Below are 26,584 nucleotides of genomic sequence, written 5' to 3' on the forward strand. Positions count from 1 at the left end.
AATTTTTAAATTTTTCTGGAACTCATAATTTTAAATTCTGTGTTGCGCAATTTTAAACGGGTATGTTGAGTGCGTGGGACTGAATGAGTTAGTATGAAAGACCCACTTTTAGTACTATTATTGCTGTATTCTTTTTGTGTTTTAATTACATTGTGGGGACTGTTTGTGTGAGTGTCAGAGTATGCCTGATTCGGAGGACCTGGCGGGGCAAGCGGGGGCCATTGGGGTGGTTGGGGGAATTATGCCCATGGGAGAGAGTCGGAGCATTGCGGTCATAACAGGGAGAGGCAGATATGGCGGGGACTTTAGGGCTGGCCATTATCGGGGAAGGAGGGTTCGCTATATTGCAGAGATCCCTCCTTCCGGCCCTATGAGTCCCACTCCAAGGTCAGATGGCGTGAGCAATCAGGACCCTGGTCTCAGGCTGCTGTCGCTAAATGCCAGGTCTGTAGTTCACAAGGTTCCCCTCGTCCAGGACCTAATTTTAGACGAGAGGGCAGACCTGGCATGTATTACTGAAACCTGGCTGGGCGTCCCCCTCACTGAAATGTGCCCAGAGGGTTTTCAGGTGCTTCATCAGCCGCGACCCTAGGGAAGGGGTGGGGGTGTGGCTATTGTTATCCAAGAGTCTCTAGTACCTCGTAGGATCCCTGCTCCGGAGCTTGTCGGGTGTGAGTCCTTGCTGGTGAAGTTGGACCTCAAGGGTCAAGTGGGCTTGCTGTTAACGTACCTGCCTCCCAACAGCGTTGCAGCAGCCCTCCCCTCGCTCCTCGAGTCAGTAGCCGAGCTAGCAATTGAGTTCCCTAGACTGATGGTTCTGGGGGACTTCAATCTGCCTTCGCTCGGTGAACACTCTGACGGAGCGCAGGAGTTCATGGCCTCCATGACAGCCATGGGCCTGACCCAGGTAATCCAAGGCCCTACCCACTTGGCGGGACACACACTCGACCTCGTATTCCTCTCGGAGCAGTGGAGTTATGATCTTGGTCTGAGGGGAAATGAGACCATTCCCCTGTCGTGGTCAGACCACTACCTACTGAGGCTAGACTTCCGGAGGCCAAACCCCCACCGTGGGGAGGAGGAACCGACCAGGTGGTTCCGCCCCAGGCGACTGATGGACCCTGTTAGGTTCCAGACGGAGCTTGGGGTCATTCCAGATGCTCTCGCCCACAGTTCGGCGGAGACTATTGCTGCGGCCTGGCACTCGGCGGCATCAGAGTCTCTGGACCGAATTGCGCCACTACGGCCCCTCCGGGTCAGCGGCTCGCGGAGACCCCCTTGGTTCACCGAGGAGCTCCGCGAGATAAAGCGCCGGAGGAGACGCCTAGAGCACCTGTGGAGGTCCGACAGGTCCGTATCGAACCGAGCACTGTTGACAGCTTGCACCAAGGAGTATATTTGGGCATTGAGAACCGCCAAAAGATCACACATTGCCTCCTTGGTAGCGTCCGCCGAGTCTCGCCCAGCCGCCCTGTTCAGGATAACCCGCTCCCTCCTAAATAGGAGGGAGATGGGGAACCCCCTGCAGGGTAAGGCTGAGGAATATAGTCAGTTCTTGGCGGACAAAGTTGCTCGGTTTCGATCGGAACTGGACTCCACCCCCGCAGATCCAGCCGGGACACAGGGGAATAATTTGGTAGACCACCTCTGGGTTGAGTTTCAGGATGTTGCCTCTGGGGATGTGGACAAGGCTATGCGAGCTGTGAGTTCCTCCACCTGTATACTGGACCCGTGTCCCTCTTGGCTGACTGCCAACAGCAGAGAGGTGACACGAGGCTGGATCCAGGCGGTTGTTACCGCCTCTCTTCGGGAGGGACACCTCCCCACCGCGCTTAAGGCAGCGGTGGTGAGGCCCCTCCTGAAGAAACCGTCCTTGGATCCAGCAGTTCTTAACAACTATCGTCCAGTCTCCAACCTCCCCTTTGTGGGGAAGGTTGTTGAGAAGGTGGTGGCCTTACAGCTTCAGCGTACCTTGGAGGAAGCTAACTATCTTGACCCCTTCCAGTCTGGCTTCAGGCCCGGTTACAGCACTGAAACCGCTTTGGTCGCATTGACCGATGATCTCTGGAGAGCCAGAGATGGAGGCTACGCGTCCATCCTGGTTCTCCTCGACCTCTCAGCGGCTTTCGATACCATCGACCATGGTATCCTTCTGCGACGACTGCGGGAGGTGGGGGTGGGTGGCACTGTTTTACAGTGGTTCTCCTCCTACCTCTCGGACAGGTCGCAGTCGGTGTTGGTGGGGAGGGAGTGATCGTCCCCGAGGCCCCTAACCTATGGGGTGCCGCAGGGCTCGGTTCTGTCCCCCCTGCTATTTAACATATACATGAAACCGCTGGGCGAGATCATTCGGAGGCACGGGATTAAGTACCATCAATATGCGGACGATACGCAGTTGTATCTGTCCGCCCCGTGCCAACTCAATGAAGCGGTGGACGTGATGAACCGGGGCCTTGAGGCTGTTAAAGACTGGATGAGAGCTAACAAACTGGTACTCAACCCGGAAAAGACCGAGTGGCTGTTGTGTTTTCCTCCCAAAAATTTGGCTAACGTTCCATCAATCAGGCTGGGGGGGCAAAATTTATACCCCTCAGACAGGGTCCGCAACTTGGGAGTCCTCCTGGATCCACAGCTGAGTTTTGACCACCACTTGTCGGCTGTGACCAGGGGGGCATTTGCCCAGGTTCGCCTGGTGCGCCAGTTGCGGCCCTACCTGAACCGGGAGGCTCTCACAACAGTCACTCGAGCCCTTGTGATCTCTAGGCTGGAATACTGCAATGTGCTCTACATGGGGCTGCCCTTGAAGAGCATCCGGCGACTTCAGCTAGTTCAGAACGCGGCCGCGCGAGTGATCATGGGCGCACCACGGTTCGCCCATATAACACCAATCCTCCGTGAGCTGCGCTGGCTACCTGTTGATCGTCGGGTGCACTTCAAGGTCTTACTTACCACCTATAAAGCGCTCCATGGTAGTGGATCTGACTATTTGAGAGACCGCCTCCTGCCAATTACCTCCCTGCGTCCCATCAGATCGCACAGAGTAGGCCTCCTCCGAATTCCATCCGCCAGACAGTGCCGACTGGCGACTACGCGGAGGAGAGCCTTCTCAGTTGCAGCTCCGATATTATGGAACAACCTCCCCGTGGAGATCCGTACCCTCACCACAGTCCAGGCCTTCCGCACAGCCCTCAAGATCTGGCTATCCCGTCAGGCCTGGGGATAGGATTACTCTCACCCCGCCCGAATGTTGAGTGAATGTTGTGTTTTTATGGATAATTTTCTTTTATTCACGATTCTTTTTCTTTTTAAGTCTTGTCTTGCACTCCCTTCCCCTCATTGTTGTAAGCCGCCCTGAGTCCCCTCAGGGAAAAGGGCGGCATATAAATCCTCAATAAAATCCTAAAAAAAAATCCTTTAAAACAGGCACAAGCTGATAGAAAATTAGTGGGCAGTATGTAGTCTGTTGAAAAAAATAAATGATTAATTGAAAGAAATGAAAATAGGTATGTATATAACAACAGATTTCTTCCTACTTAGTTGTATAGAAGTGAGAGCTGGGTATGACAAAAGAAAAATAAATGCAGGTCAGAAACACTGAAGGTGATAAATCAAAAAGAGATGGGGTAAAGAATGTGTGCTTCTGAAAAAATATGGATTGAATATAATAGTGAGATATAAAATAGTGAGATATTCTCTGATGAGATGTGTTCAATAAATGAGAAACTTTTTATTGGACTAAGCCATTCTAAAATCACAAGAAGCATACTTAATCACGTTTAACTATGGATATGTTAATATTTCTGTTCAGGTTTTCTGCCCTGTCTCAGAAATTTCCACTTAATTTGAAGAATTGGTGCCTTCCTACATATTGTGTAGGAAACAATGCACAAATAAACGGACACAGAATGAACTCCCCCCCCCTGCTTTGGATTTGACATTCTTCTAAAGGATAGAATTTTATAAGCAGGTTTCTTTATAAGGAAATAACTGTTTATTCTTCATTAAAAGTGAATTGACCAAAAAGCTCAATAGGCTGATTAAAATTTAGAAGCCCCACTCATTCCATGCTGCCTTCACAAGCCAAATGAAATCTCTTCCTACTATAAGAATAACAACTAAGATTATAAGTTCTATTGGAAAAAGTAAGTTTTTGCCAGCAAACAGCTTCTATCATAGACTAAAAATGAAGTTAAGGTATAGAAAAGGTGGTTTACCTGCAACATCCCTTTAGCATCTTTACCAAGAGCTCTAGAACGCCATCTTCGGTGTGTTCTTTTTTCTTTTTTGGGACTTTCAAAAAGGAGACCCTTTACAACAGCATGTGAAAAAGAGAAACATACCACTTATCACCATTCTAGGAAGAAATCTAGCCTTAGCAAGCAGAGTGACCCCCATCAGAAGCAGCAATTTCTTCAACTTACTTGCTGAATATTTATGGCAGGTGCCGAATATGTCCTATGGAGAACTTCCATGCTTTGTAAAAGCTGGGTCATCTCCAGGAGATAGTTCTGACAATGGGAGAGGTCTGTTTGGAATAAAAACAATGGCTTGGGTGGAAAAGAAGAGAGAAAAAGCAAAGAAGGAAAATAGTGGGCTCAACCATCAAACGTCTTGCTGTACTTAATTGTTAAATAAGATACTGACAGAATGCAAAAGTTTTTACTCAATATTTCAGTAACTGCTATTATTATTCTACCATTAGCATAGAATTAATAATTTAATAGTTGAATTAACTATTTAAAAGAAAGCTTGGGATGTAGTTTTTTATATTCTAAATTTTAGAATATAAATATTCTATGAACTAGAATACAAAGAGTTATTTGACAATAGCATCTGAAATAATGCTTTCCTAAAATATATGTGTTAAAACTATTAAAGAAATTTTTAAAAAGAATTTAATGCCATCTTTGAACATACTTTTTTATTTCCTTGGGCATTATGTAACAAGAACAAAGACTTTTCCAATATTTTATAGCTTTAGCAGATATAATTTACTAAATCTTCAAGGGTGTCCCACAGTTCTGTGTTACTTTTATTGTTAACAGACAGTTCTGGTTGTTAAAACTGTAAAAGTACATTAGAATAATTTACTTAGTTGACATGAATGCATTATTGCTTATTTTTAGCACAATGATGCCAATTAATCAATGATGCCAATTACCTTCACTGTACAAATTGTTCTCAAGTTATAACTGTAATTTAGCCAGCAATTGTGGCTGTAAATCATGACGGTCACAAAGTGGATCACTTGTCAGAAGCAAGCAACCTGATCCCCAGGTGTAGAAATTAAACTAACTGTTTTATTATATCCTCTCTATAAAAAAATCTCTTCTGTTTTCTCCTGAGAAAATATGGATAAGGTTCACTGAAGCTTGGGAGAGAAGGGCTCAGTTTTGGATATCTTGTCGTTGTGCAAGGATTTGAGATTAATTCCCCACTTGAGACTTTACTCCTGCCTGGCTGGGTGGTTCCCAACAGGATCTGATTTTTTTTCCCCCTGGTGGTTAAGGAAATGTGGCAGTTGTAAGATGAACATGGCAATTGTAAAGCAAATGTGGAAGTTGTAAAGTGGTCCATTGTTTGCTAGAATTAAATGGTTTCTGAGGAAAAACTGAAAATCACAGTAATAATGTGGGCCAGTTGTTGAGTACCCAAATGAAGTCATGTGTATGTGGGAGAACCAGACGTCAAAACTTATAAAATGGGTCATAAGTAGCTTTTTCAGGATTTAATTGTAACTTCAAATATATGTTGCAAAGTCATTCTGTACATTCTGAAGTGGCATAGCTCAGCTATCCATTTATCAAACTGCCTAGAAAAAAGAGAGATGCTAGAAAGAATTCCCAACATAAATGAACAATATGGTTTCAACAGCTTTCTCTCAATCAGATCAGAATTATCAGTAAAAGTATGTTTATTAGTATTCTATTACAAAAATATAATATTTATTGTAATGCATTCTATAATCTCTTTAGGTAATAACTATTGAATAAATCTGTTTTTTGGACATAACTGAACAAATTAAAAAAAGATCTATACATAAAACAAAAAGTTTATTTGAATTAAACTGTAACAGCTAATCCTTCAATATTTCAATATTTCCTAAATAATTAAGGCTCCCTTCCTTATATCCTCATTTAATATATAAAAAAGAATATTTCCTAGTCAAAACTGCTAATGATAAAAGAGAATTCAAATTAGCCTTCACATATGACTGATCAACACCTGGGAAAAAGGTAATAGGGTTATTATATATTGTTTATTAGGGACAGAAAAGCTTAATAAAGGATGGTCCCTTTCCAATAGTACAGTTTTGTTTTCTAAGCAAGAACATTTTGTTTGAAAAGCGGTAAGGACTTGTATTTTTTTCCAAGGGAATAAATTTTACATTATATTTTACAGATTTGATTTCCTGTGAACCAATTACAGCAGCTCCAAGCTAAGCAGAATAGAGCTATTTTACAAAGATAAGGAATGATATTTCATTGATACTTGTAAGAAAGTCCAATTTACACAAAGGACTCTTGTACTTTCATACAGAAAGAACACAAAGAAATATATGTTTCTTCTGAAAGTCTCATCTTGCACAACTGCTCCATTTTTTAAAGATAATTATTTAGGTTCTTTAAGCAGGTAATGTACCAGTAGTATTTATTTCAATATCACATGGACTGAATTTTTAATTTAAACATTAGAAAGTAGACATTGTAAGATAACAGGCATATGTCATAAAATTATCTGAGAAAATTTGGAAGGGGTAGAATATTTAAATCATTCCACTTTTTTTTTACCTTTTGAACATCTTTCCATATCTTCAGATGACTTCAAACAAGTTGGAATTCTTGATTCATTTAAACAAGGGAATGAAATAGAACTTCCCGCCTGCACTGAATTTTGCTGTGTCATGCTGCCTCTCTGTTATATGACAAGATTTCATAAATAATAATAAATATGACAATAATCAATTTTCCAATGATTGACAGTGTGTGACTTATGATTAAGGGAACTTCAAAATCAACTTATCAAGGTTTACATTCATATTCAAAAAGTTGATTTTAAAAAAGCTTGCCCAAAATTAAGATTATATGTATGATGCTCTCCATACTGTATTAATCTGCTGACTAGATGAATGAAGATTTATACCAAAAATACTCACTAAATATTGTCTTCAATTCTTAGAAGTTATCAAAAAAGCAAACAAAAAAATCTACAGAAACAGAAACATCAAGTACTAAAAGCCAGAAACCCGCCAGTATCTTTGGCTCTTTCCCTAACTCTAAATAGAGGTAATTAGAGTACTTCAAAATATATCAGTAAACATGCCTGTTGAATCAACAACGTAGAATGCAAACCTATGTTATCACAGAACATTCAAGAGGGAAAGAGTTCCTATTACACTGTGTCTTGACCTTATTCCCTCCCTGCCAATCAGTTAAAATGGGCAGGAGAACATGGAAGAGTCCAGGTTTGCTTATCTTACATAGATGACCTTGCAAAAGAATGCTGATTAAAAACAAAAACCTACTTTGTTCCCCGTTTCTATGTTAATTAAAACAGAATTAAAAATGCCAGGAGGAAATTACATTTTGTCTTTCATTGGATCCTGAGAACTCACAAAAAGCCAATAACATTTTGATAATGGTTTATGCACTGCATTTTATATATGTTCCTCAAATCCTATCATCAATATAATTATTATTAATTATTATTAATTATTAATTATAATTAATAAACTAATAAATTAATCCTTGAATGGATGCCCCTTAATCTACAGTTAAAACAAAATCTACCTTTTTGTTTGCTGTTGATTCCAAAAGACCAGTTACTGAATCTGCTATAGATGTTGAGGCTGAGAAGAAATGATTGTTGATATCATATGGAAACATGGAAATTTCATTTTGACGATACATTCTATGATGACGCAGTTTTGCTACCCATTCATCAAATACTTCCTGAGATTTTGCCTAGTAGAGAATTGAAGGTGATAGAAACAATAATTACTAAATCCCAACATAAATATATAATTCATGTTATGTGGTGGTTGGAATGCAATATTGCAGGCTGAGTCTGCTCACTGCTAGGAGTTTGATTCTTTCGAGGTCGGTAAAATGGGGACTCATGATGCTGACTCTGTAAACTGCTTAGAGGGGGCTGTAAACCATTATGAAGTGGTACATGTCTAAGGGCTATTGCTATTGCTATATGGTCTTACTTTCTCCAGTCAAAACAATAAAGCAATAATTTATCACTAAGTACTATATTTGTTGACAGATTGAGCTGCTTTACATGAGGATAGGATAATGTTACTCCTTGAGAATATAGAAAACAGAAGTTTTACTGCAGCAGATGAAACAGATTTACTTTCTTAATGAAGTTATTGTAATCAGCTCTGTTTTTCAACCTAAGGGATAGGAGATAGAGGACACTTGGAAGCAAAAATGTACAGTATCTAGAAAACAAACATCCTAGAACATGTAAACAACAGCACCAAAAGCAGAAGATATTAATTAAATATCAATCATGAAAAATAGGAAGTTGCTCAAAGGTTTGGTCTCTCACTAGCTTTCAGTTGCAGGTTTTAAAAAAAATTGGCTGACCAATCAGATCAGCAAAATCAAAGCAAAAAAAGTCATATTTTCCACTGAAGGTTCTTTTTCCTCTCAGTGGAAAAAAGTTGGATCATACACATGCAGAAATCTGTCAAAGATTTCAATGCAAAATTTAATTTTTAAAAAAACCTTCCCAAATATACCCACTTTGGTGATAGTGGAAATAAGAGTCTGTTTTGTCCTTGAAGGTTAGCAAATGCAGTCTTTGGTTTCATCAAATATATATCAGTCTGAGAACCACAGAAAAAACAGTTAAAAGTTCAACTAGTCTCCCAATCTATAAATAAAAACAGAAGGCCCACAAAATCTAGACCTAAGCATTTAAAACCACATCAAGCTTTTTAAAACCACTATCAGTAGTGGAAGCCTAATTTATCTTATTTGTGCTCATACTGTTAAAAAGCAACATGTTTTCTGGTTCATTCTGTCCAACAGGATTAAAAATAGATTCAATATAGTTCTCATTTTCTGATACAATATGCTACACAAAATGTACATTTTTACCTAAAGCAATTTAGTAAACAAACAGTAATATATCTATGTTACACTTCATTCTCACTTTATTAATTAACTATGCTCACTTGTTTTCTCCCAGAGCTGCTTTTCTCAACTATCTTCTGCAGGAACAAATTAAATTATTATATATGGAGAAAAAATTGATCCTGACACAATTCATTATTATTAACAACCAATTTTGCAATTTATTTTATTTTTTTATTACAATGAAGGCTCTATTTGGCTGCAGTGTCTTTTGCAAAATATGAATGTATATGGAGGAAAAAGGCTATTAAAGATTAAATGGTGAACCTGCATTTTAAGCAAACTGCAAAGAAATGTATTACTGTATCAAACAATTTCAAGAGGATTCTAAGCCTGCATATAATGGTATCCAAGAGCCGTACAATATTTTTAGCTTCAGAATATATTCCTAACTAGGATTACCTTCAAATGATAAATGTGTTCCTCAGTATCCAAATCTATGCATTTAGTTGATTTCTTCACAGACATCACCGAAAGGCCAACATCTATACATCCATGCAACTTCCCTTTCTCTGTCTAGTAAAAAAACCATTTAAAATTATTTCGTTTGGCTTAGGAGAAAACAACATAAGATATTGATTTTCAGAATTATCATTTTCTTCCTATAGATGCCTATTGGAAACAATCACTTATTACTTTTTCCAAACTGTGAAATATTATTTTATATGACAACCTCTACATATTGAAACACTTACATCGGCTGGGTTCTTAGCGTATTTCAAAATTCCTTTGTCCAGAAAGAACCATCTCTGCAATAGAAAAGCAGATTTTTAATCAGCCAGGACAACATACTGCAGTAAAATGTATTTTTAAACAGTTGCAATATTCTCCCTGCCAACTTTAAAAAGAAACAGCAACAGAGGTGGTATTCAGCCAGTTCTGATAGGTTCTGGAGAACCGGTAACAGAAATTTTGAACAATTCGGAGACCTGGCAAATAGGCTGGCCTCGCCCTGCCCCCGCTGCCTTCCAGCTGATTTTTTGTTGTTGCCCTGAATAGGAGAACAGAGCTAGAAAGCAGGTTAGTGGGGTGGGGAGGGAATGGGGATTTTGCATTAACCTTCCCCTGCCACGCCCACAAAGCCACACCACACCCACAAAGCTACACCCACAAAACTGGTAGTAAAAAATGTTGAATCCCACCACTGGACAGCAAGCCAATGTTTTAAATGGCATTGGAAACAAATACCAGCGGTGAAGACTGGTTCTCACCTTATGCCAGCCTTTCAGAGGCCATTTCCTTTTTTTCAGCAAATAGCCTTCCTGCTTCTGAGGTTCCTGGGTGCAACTCATGACTCCACGAAGTCCTTCTATGATTTCCCAGCTGTCCTGTTCAGAAACAGAATCCAAAATACTTGATGAGGTTTTTTTTTTTTTTAAAGTAAAAGGAGTATTATGTATGTTTGTTGCCTTCAGTTATTTATAAAAATAATAAAGACAATATAAAAATAAAAAAAACTGATACAATTACATCTTATCAATGTACTGTAAATCAATTTCAGGAAACATTTCATTTGATTATATCGATTTTTCAAAGACATTCATTTGAATGCAAAATGTCAATTTTAACTGGTTTTTATTTTACTTAGTGACCTTAAGTCTTTCCCACAATTGAGATAAAATGTTACTCATACATTCTTGAATCAGCAGGAAACTTTACTAGCATGACATTTTCTGTTCAAACTTTCCTGCCACCCCCACTTCTCCCCCACAACAATCCTCTGATGTGGCTTGGGCTGAGAGAGAACGAGTGGCTGAAAGTCACCCAGCCGGTTTCCAGGCTTAAAGAAGAACTGGAATTCACAGTTTTCCATTTTTGTCCCTTGTTTCAGTTTCAAGTTTTCAGTCATCTTAACTTTACTTAAAAAGGACAAAATCTACAAAATTTTATACATTCTTAGGTTGCTCTTGGATGATATCAGAACACTTATGCTACTTCAGCCAAGGACAACTTATGCCTGTTATCACTCATGATCTGAGTACAAATTGACTAAAGCATCATAGAGATGCCGGAGGGGAGGGGAGATGTTTCTGAGGCCTGATTATGCTGTACAGATGTGATAGTCTCTGCTTAACAACAAGGAGTATCTGTAAGGCAGATAAACATGAGACTGGAATTTTAATAGCACAGTGATGTGATGTCTCAAGGACCATTATCTTTCTTAAGCAAGGATTGTGGGCCATTAAGTGAAAACCTCCTGCCAGCTTCTCACAAGCAAAGTCAATGGGGAAGCTGGCAGAAATCTGCAAGTCCCAGACTGGTGGGCAGACAGTGAGAATACAGAAATGGCTACTATAGAATAAATGTAGTCAGGGTCCACTGCTACTGGGTGGAGGAGATTAGAAGTGACTTACCGGAGTGACCTGACTTTGCTTATGGGAGCCCACAGGGAAAGTCAGAAATGGTAATCAAATGACCAAGAGGCACTGCAACTTTTCTAAGTGGTTGCCAAATGCCCAGATTACAATCAAGTGACATGGGAGTGCTGGAACTTTGAGGCCTGTTTGCAAGTACCATTCATTCAGAGCTATTGTAACGTCACGTCACGTAGTCACTGGTTCAATGATTGTTAAGGATTTTCTGTAGTTACATGCAAGGCAGGAAATGGCTCTTGATGGGTTGCAAATCAAATCATTGCAATAGGCAGAAGAGCAAATAAAAATTTCAAAACCCTTTGATATTGTGTTAGAGAGGCAGTCTGGTGTAATGGTTAAGGCAGTGCTTTCCAAACATGAATAATTACCCAACACTGAGTAAAGGTGGTTTTTCTTTCTCACACAAACTCAGCAGGGATATTTAAATAGGGACTTTCTGATAAGCACTTTTGGGTAACAAAGGAAAAACGTTTGGGAAGCATTTAGTCAAGCATTAGGCCAGAAACCGGGAGACTGTGAGTTCTGTCCTGCTATAGCAGTGGTTCCCAAACTTGGCAACTTTAAGACTTGTGGACTTCAACTCCCAGAATTCTCCAGCCAGCTCTGAGAATTCTGGGAGTTGAAGTCCACAAGTCTTAAAGTTGCCAAGTTTGGGAACCACTGTGCTATAGGTACAAAGCGAGTTGGGTGACTTTGGTCCAGGCCCTCTCTCCCTCACCCATAGGAAGCAGGCAATGGCAAATCACTTCTGAAATCTTGCAAAAACAACTTCAGGGACTTGCCCAAGCAATTGCCAGGAGTCAATTCTGACTTGAAGGCACCAGACAGCAACAATCTTGTGTTAGTCACAAGAGGAAAAAAAATCATATAAAGATTTTCCAAGAAGTTTTCATCACACAAGAGAAACAAGGGAGGGAAACTTATTCATGTTTGTCTTTCTCTCTCTACATTATTTATTCTTAAAAAATGTAAGAAATAGATAATACAAATAAGAAATCAACTACATAGAAAGAAATACAGGCAGGCAAGCAACAGATTTGAAATATCATATAGCTAATATACCGTATACTACTACATCCTTAGAAACTCTCAGTATTATCAGATATTTCATGACAATTTTAGAGTCCAAATCCATGTTTCTTGCTTATTCATTAAGAGAAGAATATTTAGTTAACATTACTCATAACGCTGAAAGAAAACTAGAGTGAACAGTGCAGTCCATCAATACAATTAATTATACAAAAAAAAAAGGTCTCTAACACCCAAATTTTGTAGGTGACACAATTTCATGTATAAATTTGTGGACCAAGAAAAGCAATAGCAATAGCACTTAGACTTATATACCACTTTGTGCTTTACAATCCTCTCTAAGTGATTTACAGAGTCAGCATATTGTCCCCAACAATCTGGGTCTTCATTTTACCCACCTCAGAAGGATGTTCCTTCCATTAAAGTTACAGAATCATAGGGCAATATAATCCACTCTGAAATTCATATTAAATAAGTAGAATTAAAATGCAGCTGAAGTTCAGAACAGTCACTTTGTTCTCTTGATCCTTCAAGTTTTTGAATTTAATTCTTGGTTTTTTATTGGAACATATACAATTCATTACTTATTTACACCAAATATTTAATACAGGTAGTCTTTGTTAATGATCACATACTCAATGACCGTTCAAAGTTACAATAGAATGGAATGCCTGGTACTTATGCTCAATTGTAGAAATTGAGAATTTGTAGAAACCCTCCATTTTGCCTCCTCTGTCTCCAGTTGGCTTTTGCCATCTTCTTTGTCCTGTTGCTGATGAGAAGTGCCTGGCTTGGTCCTTTGCAAGGCTATGTGTAGCTTGGGGAACAAGGCTGTGCACAGCTAGAAGCTGCTTCACAAAGGGCCAAACTGGATGTATCTTGTCAGCACAAGGATTAGCAGAAGGACGAAGGTAGCAAAAGTCAGCAGAGGATAGCAGGGGTGGCACAGTGTAGGATGATAGGGGATTTAGGTTGCAGCACTGGGGCTTTGTAACACAGGTTTGGGTGGCTGGATGCTGCATGGGGTTAATGTGGCACTCAGTGATTGGGGCTCGACCAGCAGGGTTAAAATATGAAGGTAGCAATCCTGGGTCTCTAATTTAGCTCTAGCATTCCCAGCATCAAGGAGTGCTGCTGTACAGGGCAGCCTAAAGGCTGGAGATGAGGGAAGTAGTCAGGGGAAGGGACTTGAAGAGAAGGCAGTCTCTTATTTTGAAAGAACCAAGGATAGAGGCTGGGAGGAGGAACCAAGCCAGGAATGGCTTGAATTGTGGGTGGGTGCTTACCTAACAACCAGGTGAGGTTATCTTAACAATGGCAACAGGGATTGTCAGAATTGCCATCACTGAGCAAGTTGGTCAGGTGATGTCTTGCTTACTGACCACATTACTTAGCAGTTCAGTTGCCAGCCTCAATTGTGGCTCTTAAGCGAGGACTATTATACTTTATTATCAATAAATATAAAAGTATTTTGAAAAAGAATCTTGATATAATATTCATTTTGACAGTCATAATGTTCCCAAACCAAGGCAGTTTTAATTTTTTTCCCCACCAGGAACTGTCTCATAATATATTTATATAGCTTGAAAGCAATTATCTTTAAATCTTTGTTACTTTTTGCAAAAATGAATCCTGAATATTTGACCTTGGCAGAAATGTTAAAATCTGTTGCTTGATAGACAACAGCTTTTCCTTCTCTATTGAATTCCATGTCAACAGTTTCATTAAATAACCTGACCCAGAACTATAATTGCATATATTTTATCAACAATGTTAAAGGATGCTGGACTGAGTAAATGTAAATACGATATGAGTAAACATCAAATCAGTAAAGTAAATAAATCATTGCTGAATTGGGCAGCTATTATAAATAATAATAATAATAATAATAAATAAATAAATAAATAAATTTAGTGTGCCTTTTTCGTGATTAATTTAACTCCTGAAATTCTATTTCTTTCATACTGTCTTGTTTATTTCAATATAGTATATTGTTCCAAACTAACAGTACTTTCTACAATTTTGGCTTTTTGTTCTTTAGAAATATACTGTATTTATGGGGGGGGGGAATTACAGCAACATGACATGTTCTTCAGTGTTGCAAACATGAAAAGCCATTCCAAATTGTCAAAAGCTTTTTCAAGAGAAAAATAATGCATAATTTTCATTCTTCTGTTTATCTTATCAATATTATTCTTTACATATCTTTTCCAGTATAAAATCCTTTTAATCAGGATATATCAATTTGAAAGCTATTTAGTATATTTTACATATTAAAGAAGGCATTTGTATGTTTCAGGATGAATTTAATTATTTTTTCTTTATAAATAAAAAAATAAAAGCTAATTTTCATACGAAGGAAATTCTTCACATATCTGGATCTCACTCATTACTTGGATTAAAACATTTTTAGAAAGTTTTGTTATAAATTTAGAAGTACTATCAGGTTCGGAGCTTTATTAAATTTCAAATTTAACTTATGTTGCAGGTCAGATCTGCAGATCTGTAAATTTATAAATTTAAATTTGTAAATCTGTAATGTACTTTTTCATTTAAATGTTTTTGTTAAGTATGAGAGTGCTGGTATAGACAATTCTGGTGAAATTCTAATGAGTGGAATGGTTTTGCACTTATTTAATTACTAACTAGATGGCCATATATGTGGATGTTCTGTTTTTCATTGTACCACTATCTCACTAATGATCAGTTGCTTCCTGACTTCCATGCTTCTATTAAATCTAAAACATTGCAAGGTGTTTTCACAAACCCTGCATAAAGTTACATTCCACCCAGCAGAATCTGCTGGATATTTTTTTTTCTTTTGCAAAGAACATTCAGTCAGTTGTACTAATCACATACATGATTAAGATTTTTGAAAGATTGTAGGCATCAGGAAGGGCATATAGTCAGTAAATGCTCAAATCTACCCAGTCACCCCAAAACTATCCTAAATAGTGACTACAGGTTTGTAAAAATATAGTTTGTGCCCAGCTCCAATAACATATCTTCATATGTCAATCTTTATAAAACAATTGCCATTGGCCTGAAAACCATACCATTTTACTTTTGATTATATAATACAGAATTTTTTATTTTGTAATTGAAAATGGACCCTTAAACTGCAGAATATCATCTAAAATCCATAAGGGGTTTCTGTGAAATTTGAGACTTATATTAAGTCTCAAATTTACAGTATATTAAAAAATCAGACTTACAGCTTTTTTAGGGAGCCTGTCCTATTTATTCAATCTTACCAGTTTATTTTTCACCTTGCAAAAAAGGAAATTAAGGAATACATGTTTAGAAGAAAAGCCAGAGGGACAGACTAGTTTCAGAGACATTTTAGAGAAACTAGTATATTTCTCAAGAATTGTTGGAAGTTGCAAGTTTTGCAACTTCTCATGGAAATGCTTTTCTTGGTAATTAATAATCAGATAATTATTGGAATAAAAAATAGAATGTATTTTTATCAAAAACACTTTCTTGGATAATTTTATCTCTTTTTGTATTTAAAGTCTACACAAATCTGACAATAGCATTTGTATATTTCAATTTCCACTCATTTCAATAAAACACTAGAAGCATACATATGTACATATACAGGTGTATGTGTTTCTAGTGTTTTATTGAAAGCATTAATTCTATTCTTAATTAACATATGTATATTTGATATGTATACAGTATTTGATTTTATTGTGTGAAATATATTAAAATTTCCATATCTACCTACCTCAAAATGGTAAAATAGTAGCATATTACACTGAAAAATAAATTACTGGTTATTATTTACATAGAGATTAAAATTTAGGTTTTAATTTAGGTTTTCTTTGACTACTTAAGCATGAAAGAAATAAGGATAAAAACAGACTGCAATTTAAGCTTTTATGAATGCTGAAGTTTCCCATTTTCCTATATTTCTTATGAAGAAATCTTCAAATTAAATCTAAAAATACTTGATTCAAATGGGACTCAGGTGCCACAATCTTCAGCAAAATGTATCACGTGCATCACATAAAATCAAGAGTACCAAGTCATCACATGAGCAATATAGATAAGATTTTAAAAAAAAAAAAAGACAGTGGACCTGTTCATTCCCTCCAAAATATGTTGCAAACTAAATTATTTGGCGTTTCTTTTTTTTTTTTTTTTGTAACATGTCATTTATGCCTTGAACATATATCTCTTTTGAAATGAATACAGATCATGGTCACTTATCAGGCAGTCTATTACCCTGTTTCCCTGAAAATAAGACCTCTCTGGATCATAGGCCCTCCCCTAAAATATTGCAACACAGCAGCAGCCATGAGGTGACCATGCTCACTGCCTCCTGCACCTCAAAAATAATAAGACCTCCCCGAAAATAAGCCAAGCACTTATTTCAAGGGTCAAAAGAAAATAAGACCCGGTCTTATTTTGGGGAAAACACGGTAATACCTCTATAAGGCATAGCCCTGGATAACAGAGAACAGCTATCACTGTCTTGAGAGGGACACTTGGGCCCTTCATACCTACACAATTGTCTATAAAAGTAATCTTGTATTCCTGCTTCAGATCTATGAACTTGGACGCCATACTGGCAATCATGACAATTGACAATCAAGTACAGCTGTAACAGCCATTTTAAAGAGACACCTTGTTGTTTTCATTGTTCCACTGGCTTCCCAGGAAATCTAAACCTGAAAATTAGTCATTCACTAGTAAAATCTCTGGGAAGGATTGTTTTCTTTTACCATCTTATGAGGGAAGTGTATCCTTAAGATAAGGAAATACCTCTTCTAGTATATGCCTACCCAAAAGACCTTCAAGAGGACCCCCCACAACCTCTGAAGTACATTATGTGGAAATGAAGGAAAGAACTTTCATGTCACAGCATCCTGACTCTACAACTTGTTATTCTTTTGCAACCGGCTTTTATCAACATTACTTACCCTTCAGTACTATTTGAAGTCTCAACTTTAATCTTGCACTTCCACATCTTAACCATACATCAGCCTTTAGATGCTTTTCAGTTAATGATACTGTTTCGCTATTCTGAATGGTAGCTGGACTATAAATATTTTAAATAAGAAACACTAGAAATACAACCAAACTATAATAAAGATGGGATATATAATCAAATGAAGAAATGGTACAAAATAGAACAAAATGTTTTCCCCTTGGGTTTATTTGGCATTCAGAAATCATTTTTGTGATAATCATAGTGTAGAGCCCATGTCTGGGTTCAATAATATCTTTGTAAGCTTCCCAATAAATTGTATCTGAAGACTACAGGAAAATATCATTCTTAGTGGGGATTTAAACAACTGATTTTCTAATCATGCGATCATTTATACTTTAACAGACATGATTCTTTTACTTGTTCTGCTGCTTAGAAATGTTCCATCATTTCACAAGTTGGTAAAAATATATTCCATATTAAATCAGCTATAACCAGAATGCTTCTGAATATGACTGAAGTTTATCCCTTTTTTAAATGCTTCTTCTGAATTGGACAACTATAGACAAGTCTGACCAGATCATGGTCTGACTCAGGAGTGAGTTCTAGCAGTCGCTACTGCTGATTCACTGATGGCTGCACATGCGCAGAAGCCAAAAATGAGATGGCGGTGCCATAGGTGCCGCCCAGAGAACCAGTTCGGGGGCGTGGCAAGCCTGGGTCACTGCCGGTTCCAGCAACCCAGGCTGTCAAACAACTACCAGTTCAGCCGAACCGGGCCAAACTGGTAGGAACCCACCACTGTTCTGACTTATCCAGACTAGGATATCTATAAGGAATATCAGGCAGGTGGAGCTGTTAATGTCTCCAAGGGTCCTGTTAGAATGACTTCTATTCTAAGCTGTACTGTTCATTTCCCCTCCCCACTCCAAACGGAGATAGGAGATATGATGCTTAAACCATCAGAAAACAAGTAGCATCTCTCTAACCAAAATGCCTATACTGTGAACATAACACATTTCTTTGTGACTTTTTATTAATCATTTTAATATGGTACTGGTATTATATCATTCTTTGAATCAGTAAAGCCATATGCCCCCTCAAGAGAAATAATTCAAGCAGTGAAAATGAATCAACAATCTGAAATGTTATATTTCTAAACTACAATATATGGACTAAGATTAATGCATGAAACCTATAATTATCCAAGCAGTAGCTGAATATATTAAAAAGAATACAATTATGCTAAATTACAGTTTGTTCGTAAGATAAAATTTATTCTTTATTTGGAAGGAATTTTCCATTAAAATTAGCTAATATGTTATGTTGGAAACTGCTCACAGAATTATCTTAACCCAAAATGAAACTAATAACACTCCTGCTGTTACTATAATACTCTGCATGGCAACCTGGTGTTTTCAGCTCTCTATATACTCAAAATGTATGCATGTACAGTGTAATGGTTAAATATCTTTTAAAAAAACCGTCCAGCTGGTTGTTCACAGTATTTTTCTAGTCCAATTATAATTACAGATATGGGTAATTAAAAGCAAAATACACAGAGGTCAAGCTGTGGATTTTGATAAACACAAGAGAAATGATCTTCCAAAGAAAGCATTTTTTTCCAAAACTGTCAATTGAGATGATATCATGCCTCTGTTCAGAATCTCTGTTCAGAGATTTTACAGTATCCTTCCCCTGGAGTGGGGTGGGAATGGAGATTTTACAATATACTTCCCCTGCCATGCCCACCAAGCCACGCCCACCAAGCCACATCATGTCCACAAAGCCATGCCCACAGAACCGGTAGTAAAAAAAAAATTGAAATCCACCACTGAAGTAGTCACCCAAACACATATGCATAGTTTTATGCTCTCATAATCCCAAGTATCTTCTATCTTTTATTTCAGCTAGGTAGAAAGTTATCTTTTATAGTTTTACAGTTATCTTTTTAAACAAAACTAAAAATATGTTTTCGAAACAGCATAAAAAGGCCAGTCAGATAATAGTCTTTAACGCATATTTTAAACTTAATGGTTTTATTTATGTCTAAATAATTCTAAATAATTCTGACCATGGTTACGGTACTATAGTTCACATAATTCTCAGACTAAATAAATTATGTGCCCTTTGTGTTTTATAAAAACCGTAACATGAGGATTGAATTTCGAGCCCTAAGGAGACTGGAAGGTGGCAGACAGTAGTCCGATGTGATGCTATTTTTAAAAAAAAATACAGACATGTCAACATCATAAATTCCTGGAAATGTCACATTGAAGTCTCATCAATAACTTCTGGAATTGTCCACAGAATTGCCTAAGATGAGATATTTTAACAAGTTTTATACAAATTGAAAGAACAAGAATGGAAATTGTTCACTAATGCCTATATGACTCATCTGTTCAGCATTTCCTTTTATATATAAAGCATGAAGCTTATCTAAAGAATTTAGTGATCCACTTTTCGTACAGAATATAGGGCACATCAGACCTTTGGAGTGACACAGTTACAATCTATGCTGAAATCTATGATCAAATAGGACCCCTAATTTTCTGCTATGGATAGTACCAGAATCTCATAGAAGCTGCATGTTATTTTAGGACAAAATAATGGAACATGTGAACTAGCATAAGTTCAAACTACTCTTTGTTCTTAAAGCTCCATCAACATGCCAGATGACAGTGCCAGACTTGTGTCTAAAATAAAATGCAGTCAGTTGTAGTGCATATTTTTCAATTGCTCAAAATAGAAAGCAGTTTTGTGGGGGAGTTCAGGATTTTGCATCAGCATCATCAACAGAAGCGTTTGTTACAGCTCATAAAATTGGCACAATTGTTCCCAAATTTGCTGTTTATTTCTGTACCATGGGAGCTTTTTATGATACTATGCTCTTCTTTCTTTTACATATATTAAGCTGCGAAAGTTTGGAAGCTTGGAGGGGTTGTGATGCATACTATTAAATGTGCAATCCTAAAAACAATGGCTACTTCCTATATCTCACTACATTCAGTGGAACCCCTACAGAAACCTGAAGATAATTGTATTGACATTTTTTATTTTCTAGCTTTTTTCTAAATCTCACCAGTTCCAGCATGATGGGAGGACCAGAGCTTTCTATGGAAAGCAGAGATTTAAAGAAACCAATTCATCAAAATCATAGGTCTGCAGGATTGAAAGCAGCCATGAATGGATTCCAAAGGTGAAAATCCCATAAGCAATATCCTTTTTAGAAATAAAAAGGCAAAATTTATAAAAGTTCACAACTAATTCTTTGCTTTTCTTCTGTAGCAATAATTTGTTCCCCAAGAAATTCATCACATATTTTTGAATTGTGTGAATCATTTAAAAGTAAAAATGTAATTTGAGATCATAATTATTTCTTTTTAAATACAATGTTATAGAAACATAGGATTAAAGTTTTCTTAATGTGGAAAAGTAAAAAAGAAAATTAAAAGGTACCATATCTGCATTTTTAACATAGGTTGTCCTTGGCTTACAACCATTCATTTAGTGACCATTCAAAATTACAATAACCTGAAAAAAGTAACATGACTGTTACTTCACACTTACACCCATTGCAGCATCTGTATGATCATGTGATTTACATTCAGATGCTTGACAACTGGTTCATATTTACAGCTGTGTTAAAAAGTCCTGTACGCTTTCAGTTTTAAGGTGTATTTACATGTTTAATTAACTTTTCATTCATAGGTTTTCACCACGCAAAATTAGTACTTTGATGAAAATTTCTGTAGTTGGATTGAGATGCATAATTTTTATTAATATAACCAAAGTCTTTTTAAGGTTTTGAGTCAGTTTATGTGCTAAAACAAACACAACTTGAATTTTCGAGAATGTTAGGATCGAAAGTAGCCAATCAGCAGCAAACTTTGGCTAACCAATCAAAATGCACAGAGGCTAAATCTATGAACCAATCAATGTTGTCATGCTGTCTGACTATAAATAGGCATGAAAAGCATCGAGAAATTTAATTTAGCTCTGGCTGCGGGCAAGGATGAAGGCCTTTGCTTTCACCAGTACTGAGCAGCGGCATCGCATCATTGTGCTTCATGAAGAGGGTTACTCCTGTATAGAAATAGCCAAGAGAGTGAAATGCCATTGCACCACAGTGAGCAGAGTGGTTGAAAAATACCAAATAACTGGTTCAGTTGATGACAGGCTCTGCTCTGGAAGACCAAGAAAGTCGACAAAACAGCAAGATCTGGCTCTGCAACGCATTTCAGTGGCTGACAGGAAGCTCACCTCACCTCAGATTACAAGAAGTTGGGATGAAACATGTGATGTAAAAGTGTGCACAAGCACAGTGCATTTCAAACTGCTTCCCAGAGGGCCCAAAGGCTGCAGGGCGCGAAGTAAACTTTGCTCACAGACGCTCACCTCTCTCATCGACGTGCATGGGCCAAGAAGTATGCCAAGTGGACCAACAAACAGTGGACCAAGGTCATCCTCAGTGATGAGAGCAATTTCTACTTGACTGGGAATCAGTGTAATAAGTATGTCAGAAGATTTCCAGCTAAAGAATTTAGGCTGTACTGCTTGAATCTGTGAAGCATCCATTGCACGTGATGATCTGGGGCTATATCGCTGCTTCTGATATTGGTCGGATACAAATTGTGCAGGGAATCATGAATTCCAAGCAGTATGTTGAAGGCCTGGAAAAGACCATGCTTCCTTCAGCTCAGCAATTTGTAGGAAAGGACTTTTACTTCCAGGATGACAACGCTCCTTGTCATCGAGCCAAGTCCATACAGCAGTGGATGAAGAAGCATGGTGTTCGACTCCTGGATTGGCCAGCTCAGAGCCCGGATTTGAACTCAATTGAGAACTTGTGAGCCAAGATTGGTTATGAAATAAGCAAGAAGATCCGAAAACCAAGCAGGAGCTGATTGAAACCATTATTGCAGTCTGGCACCACATTGTCACCAAAGATCATGTGCAAAGGCTTATACAGTTTATGCCAAAGCGATGCCGCCTGTTGATAAGCAATAAGACCTGGCCAATTTCATATTAGTAACCATGTTTGGTTACCTAAACAATCCTTTTCAGGATTGTTAACAAAACACTAGCATCACCCTTAGTAATTGTAACACGTATGCCACTGGATATGCATCAGTTAATCTGTTTTCATAGTCATTGTAAGCATGCATTGTAAGAATGCAAGAAAATTCACAATCCTCATCCAAACAGCACCAAATTGCAAAAAGCTAATGCTTTTCACTTAAAAACCACCAGTATTTATTTAAATATAACAATATTTCCATAGCAGTTATCATAAAATATCATAAAATAAATGGCCTATCCAAAAAATGTCATAAACTGTAAACCATAAACTGTAAAGCGTGCAGGACTTTTTCTCACAGCTGTATTATGGTTGTAGTGTTCTGGGTTCATGTGATCACCTTTTGCAACCTTCTGATGAGCAAAGTCAGTGGGGAAGCCAGGTTCACTTAACAACTGTGTTACTAATTTTAACAACCACAGTCATTCACTTAACAACTGTGATAAGAAAGGTTGTAAAATGGTAAAAAACTCACTTAACTACTGTCTTACTAGCATCAGAATTTTTGGGCTCAATTGTAATCATAAATCGAGGACTACCTGTAATGCCATTCTAAAATCAACACTTCTGTACCTTATTTTGGTAATTTTTCCACTTAATAAACGTGTTTATGGAATATAGTAAATTGGTCATCACCTGCCCTAGTGAAGTCCAAGGATCCAATAAAGTTTTATCAAAAGCAGTGGCATTTATTGGAAAAGCAGGATCAATTTTTTTGTGTGGGATTGCTAAGGAAATGATCAATACCTTTGTCAGTTATAGTTGAAGGTGTTGATTAAAAGTCACTTGGAAAGAAGTATTGTTTCAGCAACATGCAAATGCTTTCTGAGACCTTATAAAGATTTGATGATTTGAACTATTTTAGCTATGTTTTTGTTTAATAAGCAGAATAGAAAGGGAACTATTCTTACACTTTACCTGTAAATGATTTTAAATGGAACATTTATTTATTTTTATTTATTTATTGAATTATTATATTGCCCATCTCACCTTAGTGACACTGGGCAGTTTACAACTGAGCATTTACAATAAAAGCCATTTCTGTGATAATTGGAGTTCATAAAAACATAGCAAAAGATGAAACTCAGTTACATTTGTCTACTGAACCTTTGTGCTTCCAGATTCTTTCAACAGCAGTTATTGAGGGTTGAAAAGTTGATGTGTCGTCCCCCCCCCCCCGCCCCGCCTCTTCATGACTTGGCAATAAACCTTACAGAAGCACTGGATTTGCCTCCTTTGAAAACAGTCTGCTAGGCAAATGGATCTGTAATCCATCAAATCGTTTCTTATTCTTTTATTTGTTTCAAAGGATGTGTCATAGAGACCTTGAAAATATGTGAGCAAGTCTCACTTTCAAATGTATATATGTGTGTCTGAGAGAGAGACAGACAAATTGACTCAGTGAGACATGACATGAAAGCAAAATCTCATCTTAATACTGATTTTTTCCTACTATACTACCGAAATAACTTACAAAACACATGATCATTATAATCAAGCTGATCTAAAATCTAAGAATATTAATTTTCAATTGTGTTGTTAATATACAGACAAAGGATGATTATAAACATGAAGCTGGTACCAGGATTAGCCGTTGATATCATCATGAGAAATAATACATTTAATCTACATTCTTGAGAAAAGGAAGTAAGTCAATGAATTTTTATACAAGAACAGATCTAGGGAGAACTTCTGGTCCCTGGATTGCATCTAATGTTCTTTATTATTTTGTTTCTTAATCCAAGTATATAATTTTCCTACTGAAATAAATATGTAGATTACAAAACACTCTCCGATATTGTTACTGAAAAGGAAGGAGGAAAATAAGCATCAGAAGCAACTTCCAATAAAAAATAAGTGGTAATATTTCCCCGTGATCTATTGTACATAACCAAAAATATTATAATGATTCTCTAATTATATGTTGGAAAACATCTCCCATTATTCATAATCAACATGGCCAATGCTTCGTTTGTGGAAGTTTTCACATAACACTATTACAAAAAATAAAAAAGTGAGAAGCATTCTTTATAAGCAAATAAAGTTTTTCATTACCTTAAAACATGCAATTTATTTATTACTTCACAATAAGAAAATGGCTATCTTCAAATTATTAAAAAATGATCTTAGTCCTATATAATAAATAAAATGGCTAACTAATTAAATCCTGGAGCCTTGCTGGTAGCTTACTAGGATTTTGATAAATTAGAAGCCATTACAAAAACTCAGCAATAATTTCTAATGATGGGGGGCTGTTCAAATGATCTGCTTTTCTAAATTTTATAAATATGGATCCAGATCATTTTAGATGAGGCAGGATGAGTATAAATACAATCACATAAAGCAATGTATAAAATTATTTACTTTCTATATTAAAGTTAATAGTTATAATATGCTCAATATATCAGATTCATTCTTTGAAATAGTCATATGGCCAGGACTTAATATACTATATATTTCATTCATGTTCTTCACAAATCTAGAAGATTGTAAACAAAGATTAATATAACTTTGCATTTACCTGCCGACTTCCTTGTTTAGAAGAACAGCTGCTAGTACTTCTTGAATGTGACAAGGCACTCTGAGACACCCCCAGATTCTTTTCTTCAGTCATGATTGTAGAACAAAATTCTTCTGAATCAAATCACTTACAACAGCATCAGAAAGATGGGAAGAAATAGAAGAGAAAGAGCAGAGTCATTTCTTTCCCTCATACATTCCAATGGCATTCTTAGCATTCAGCGGAACTTCCTAAGAAAGGGGGGGATGGACCCAATATATACATTTCACTTGATAGTCATAGGAACACCAGACAAGAACTATGTTTTTACAAGTGAAAAAAACCTCAATAGTTTGTCATGAAATTGCAAGTTAATCTGTGATACAATACAGGTAGTCCTCGATTTACAACCACAACTGAGTCAAAAATTTCTGTTGCTAAGTGAGATAGTTTTTAAGTTAATTTTGCTCCATTTTATGATCTTTCTAACCACAGTTGTTAAATGAATCACTGATATTGTTAAGTTAGTAACATAGTTGTTAAGTCAATGTGGATTCCCCACTAACTTTTATTGTTAGAGGATCACAAAAGATGATTAAATGAGCCTGGGACATTGCAAGCATGATGGGTTCTTCTTGGAGTCTGTTGTACTTTCACCACAGTTCAAAGCATTTATCTTTTTCTCACACATTTTTTATGATATGAAATTGTTACAGCTATATATTGATATCAGTGGTAGGTTTCCATTTTTTTTATTACCGGTTTGTTCGTGTGCACATGATGCTTCTGCGCATGTGGGCAGGTGGAGCGTCCCACTGCCATCAATACCGGTTTGCCCAATCCAGGCCGAACCAGCAGAAACCAACCTCTGATTCACATTGAAAATATCTTTACTATGATTACCTTCTATTCTAATACTGATCTCTTTAATTTTTCACTGTCATCCCTACCTTACATCAGAACTTAAGAAAGCAAATCTACTACCACTTTTATTTCTTTGCCACCATTTATACTTTTATTCAGTATAGTTACTGAAATTACATTCGTATTAACATTTAACATTCACCTGGAATTTTCTCTTTCCATTCATACTTCCATAATCAGATGCTCTAAGTTGTAATTACTTTCAGCTAAGAAAATGATTATCTGTTTCAGTCTCCAATTATGGTTCAATTTGTCAACTCTTCCGATTTTGCCAGGCTTATATTGGTTGCCATACAGTTATAGTGACACTATGGTAATTGTCCATTCATCTCTAGCTTTTCTGCAACTTTGCTTTTATTTCTTAATGTATGGATATATTCTTCTTTGTCACAGTTTAAATGAAACTTTACAGAAGGAATCAGCACAATAATTTAATAATTTGCGTAGTTCTTTCATGTCTTTTCTTTGGGTCATGCGGTTTTTCCCCCATATTGCTTATAGTTATTAGCATTTTAATTGTTTCTTCTCATGCAACTTTTTCATCAAAATACTAATTAACCTTTTATGCATGTACATTAACTGAATATAAAC

The 26,584-nt window shown here is 37.2% G+C and overlaps 1 protein-coding gene across 4 annotated transcripts in view; it reads right to left on the bottom strand.

Annotated features, from left to right (window-relative positions):
- The window catches only part of OSBPL3 (oxysterol binding protein like 3), a 102,836-nt gene that overhangs the window by 39,228 nt on the left and 37,024 nt on the right, over positions 1-26,584 (bottom strand). For all 4 annotated transcript variants that reach the window (XM_032237674.1, XM_032237671.1, XM_032237672.1 and 1 more), the window contains 8 exons: positions 25,091-25,216; positions 10,361-10,477; positions 9,845-9,898; positions 9,552-9,665; positions 7,791-7,964; positions 6,792-6,915; positions 4,422-4,525; positions 4,215-4,307 (listed from right to left, as the gene is read on the bottom strand). In XM_032237674.1, coding sequence (XP_032093565.1) covers positions 4,215-4,307; positions 4,422-4,525; positions 6,792-6,915; positions 7,791-7,964; positions 9,552-9,665; positions 9,845-9,898; positions 10,361-10,477; positions 25,091-25,183 — 873 coding nt within the window. In that variant the 5' untranslated portion in view covers positions 25,184-25,216. The remainder of the gene's footprint in view (positions 1-4,214; positions 4,308-4,421; positions 4,526-6,791; positions 6,916-7,790; positions 7,965-9,551; positions 9,666-9,844; positions 9,899-10,360; positions 10,478-25,090; positions 25,217-26,584) is intronic.

This window comes from Thamnophis elegans, chromosome Z (assembly GCF_009769535.1).
Source record: "Thamnophis elegans isolate rThaEle1 chromosome Z, rThaEle1.pri, whole genome shotgun sequence".
Lineage (NCBI taxonomy): Eukaryota > Metazoa > Chordata > Lepidosauria > Squamata > Colubridae > Thamnophis > Thamnophis elegans.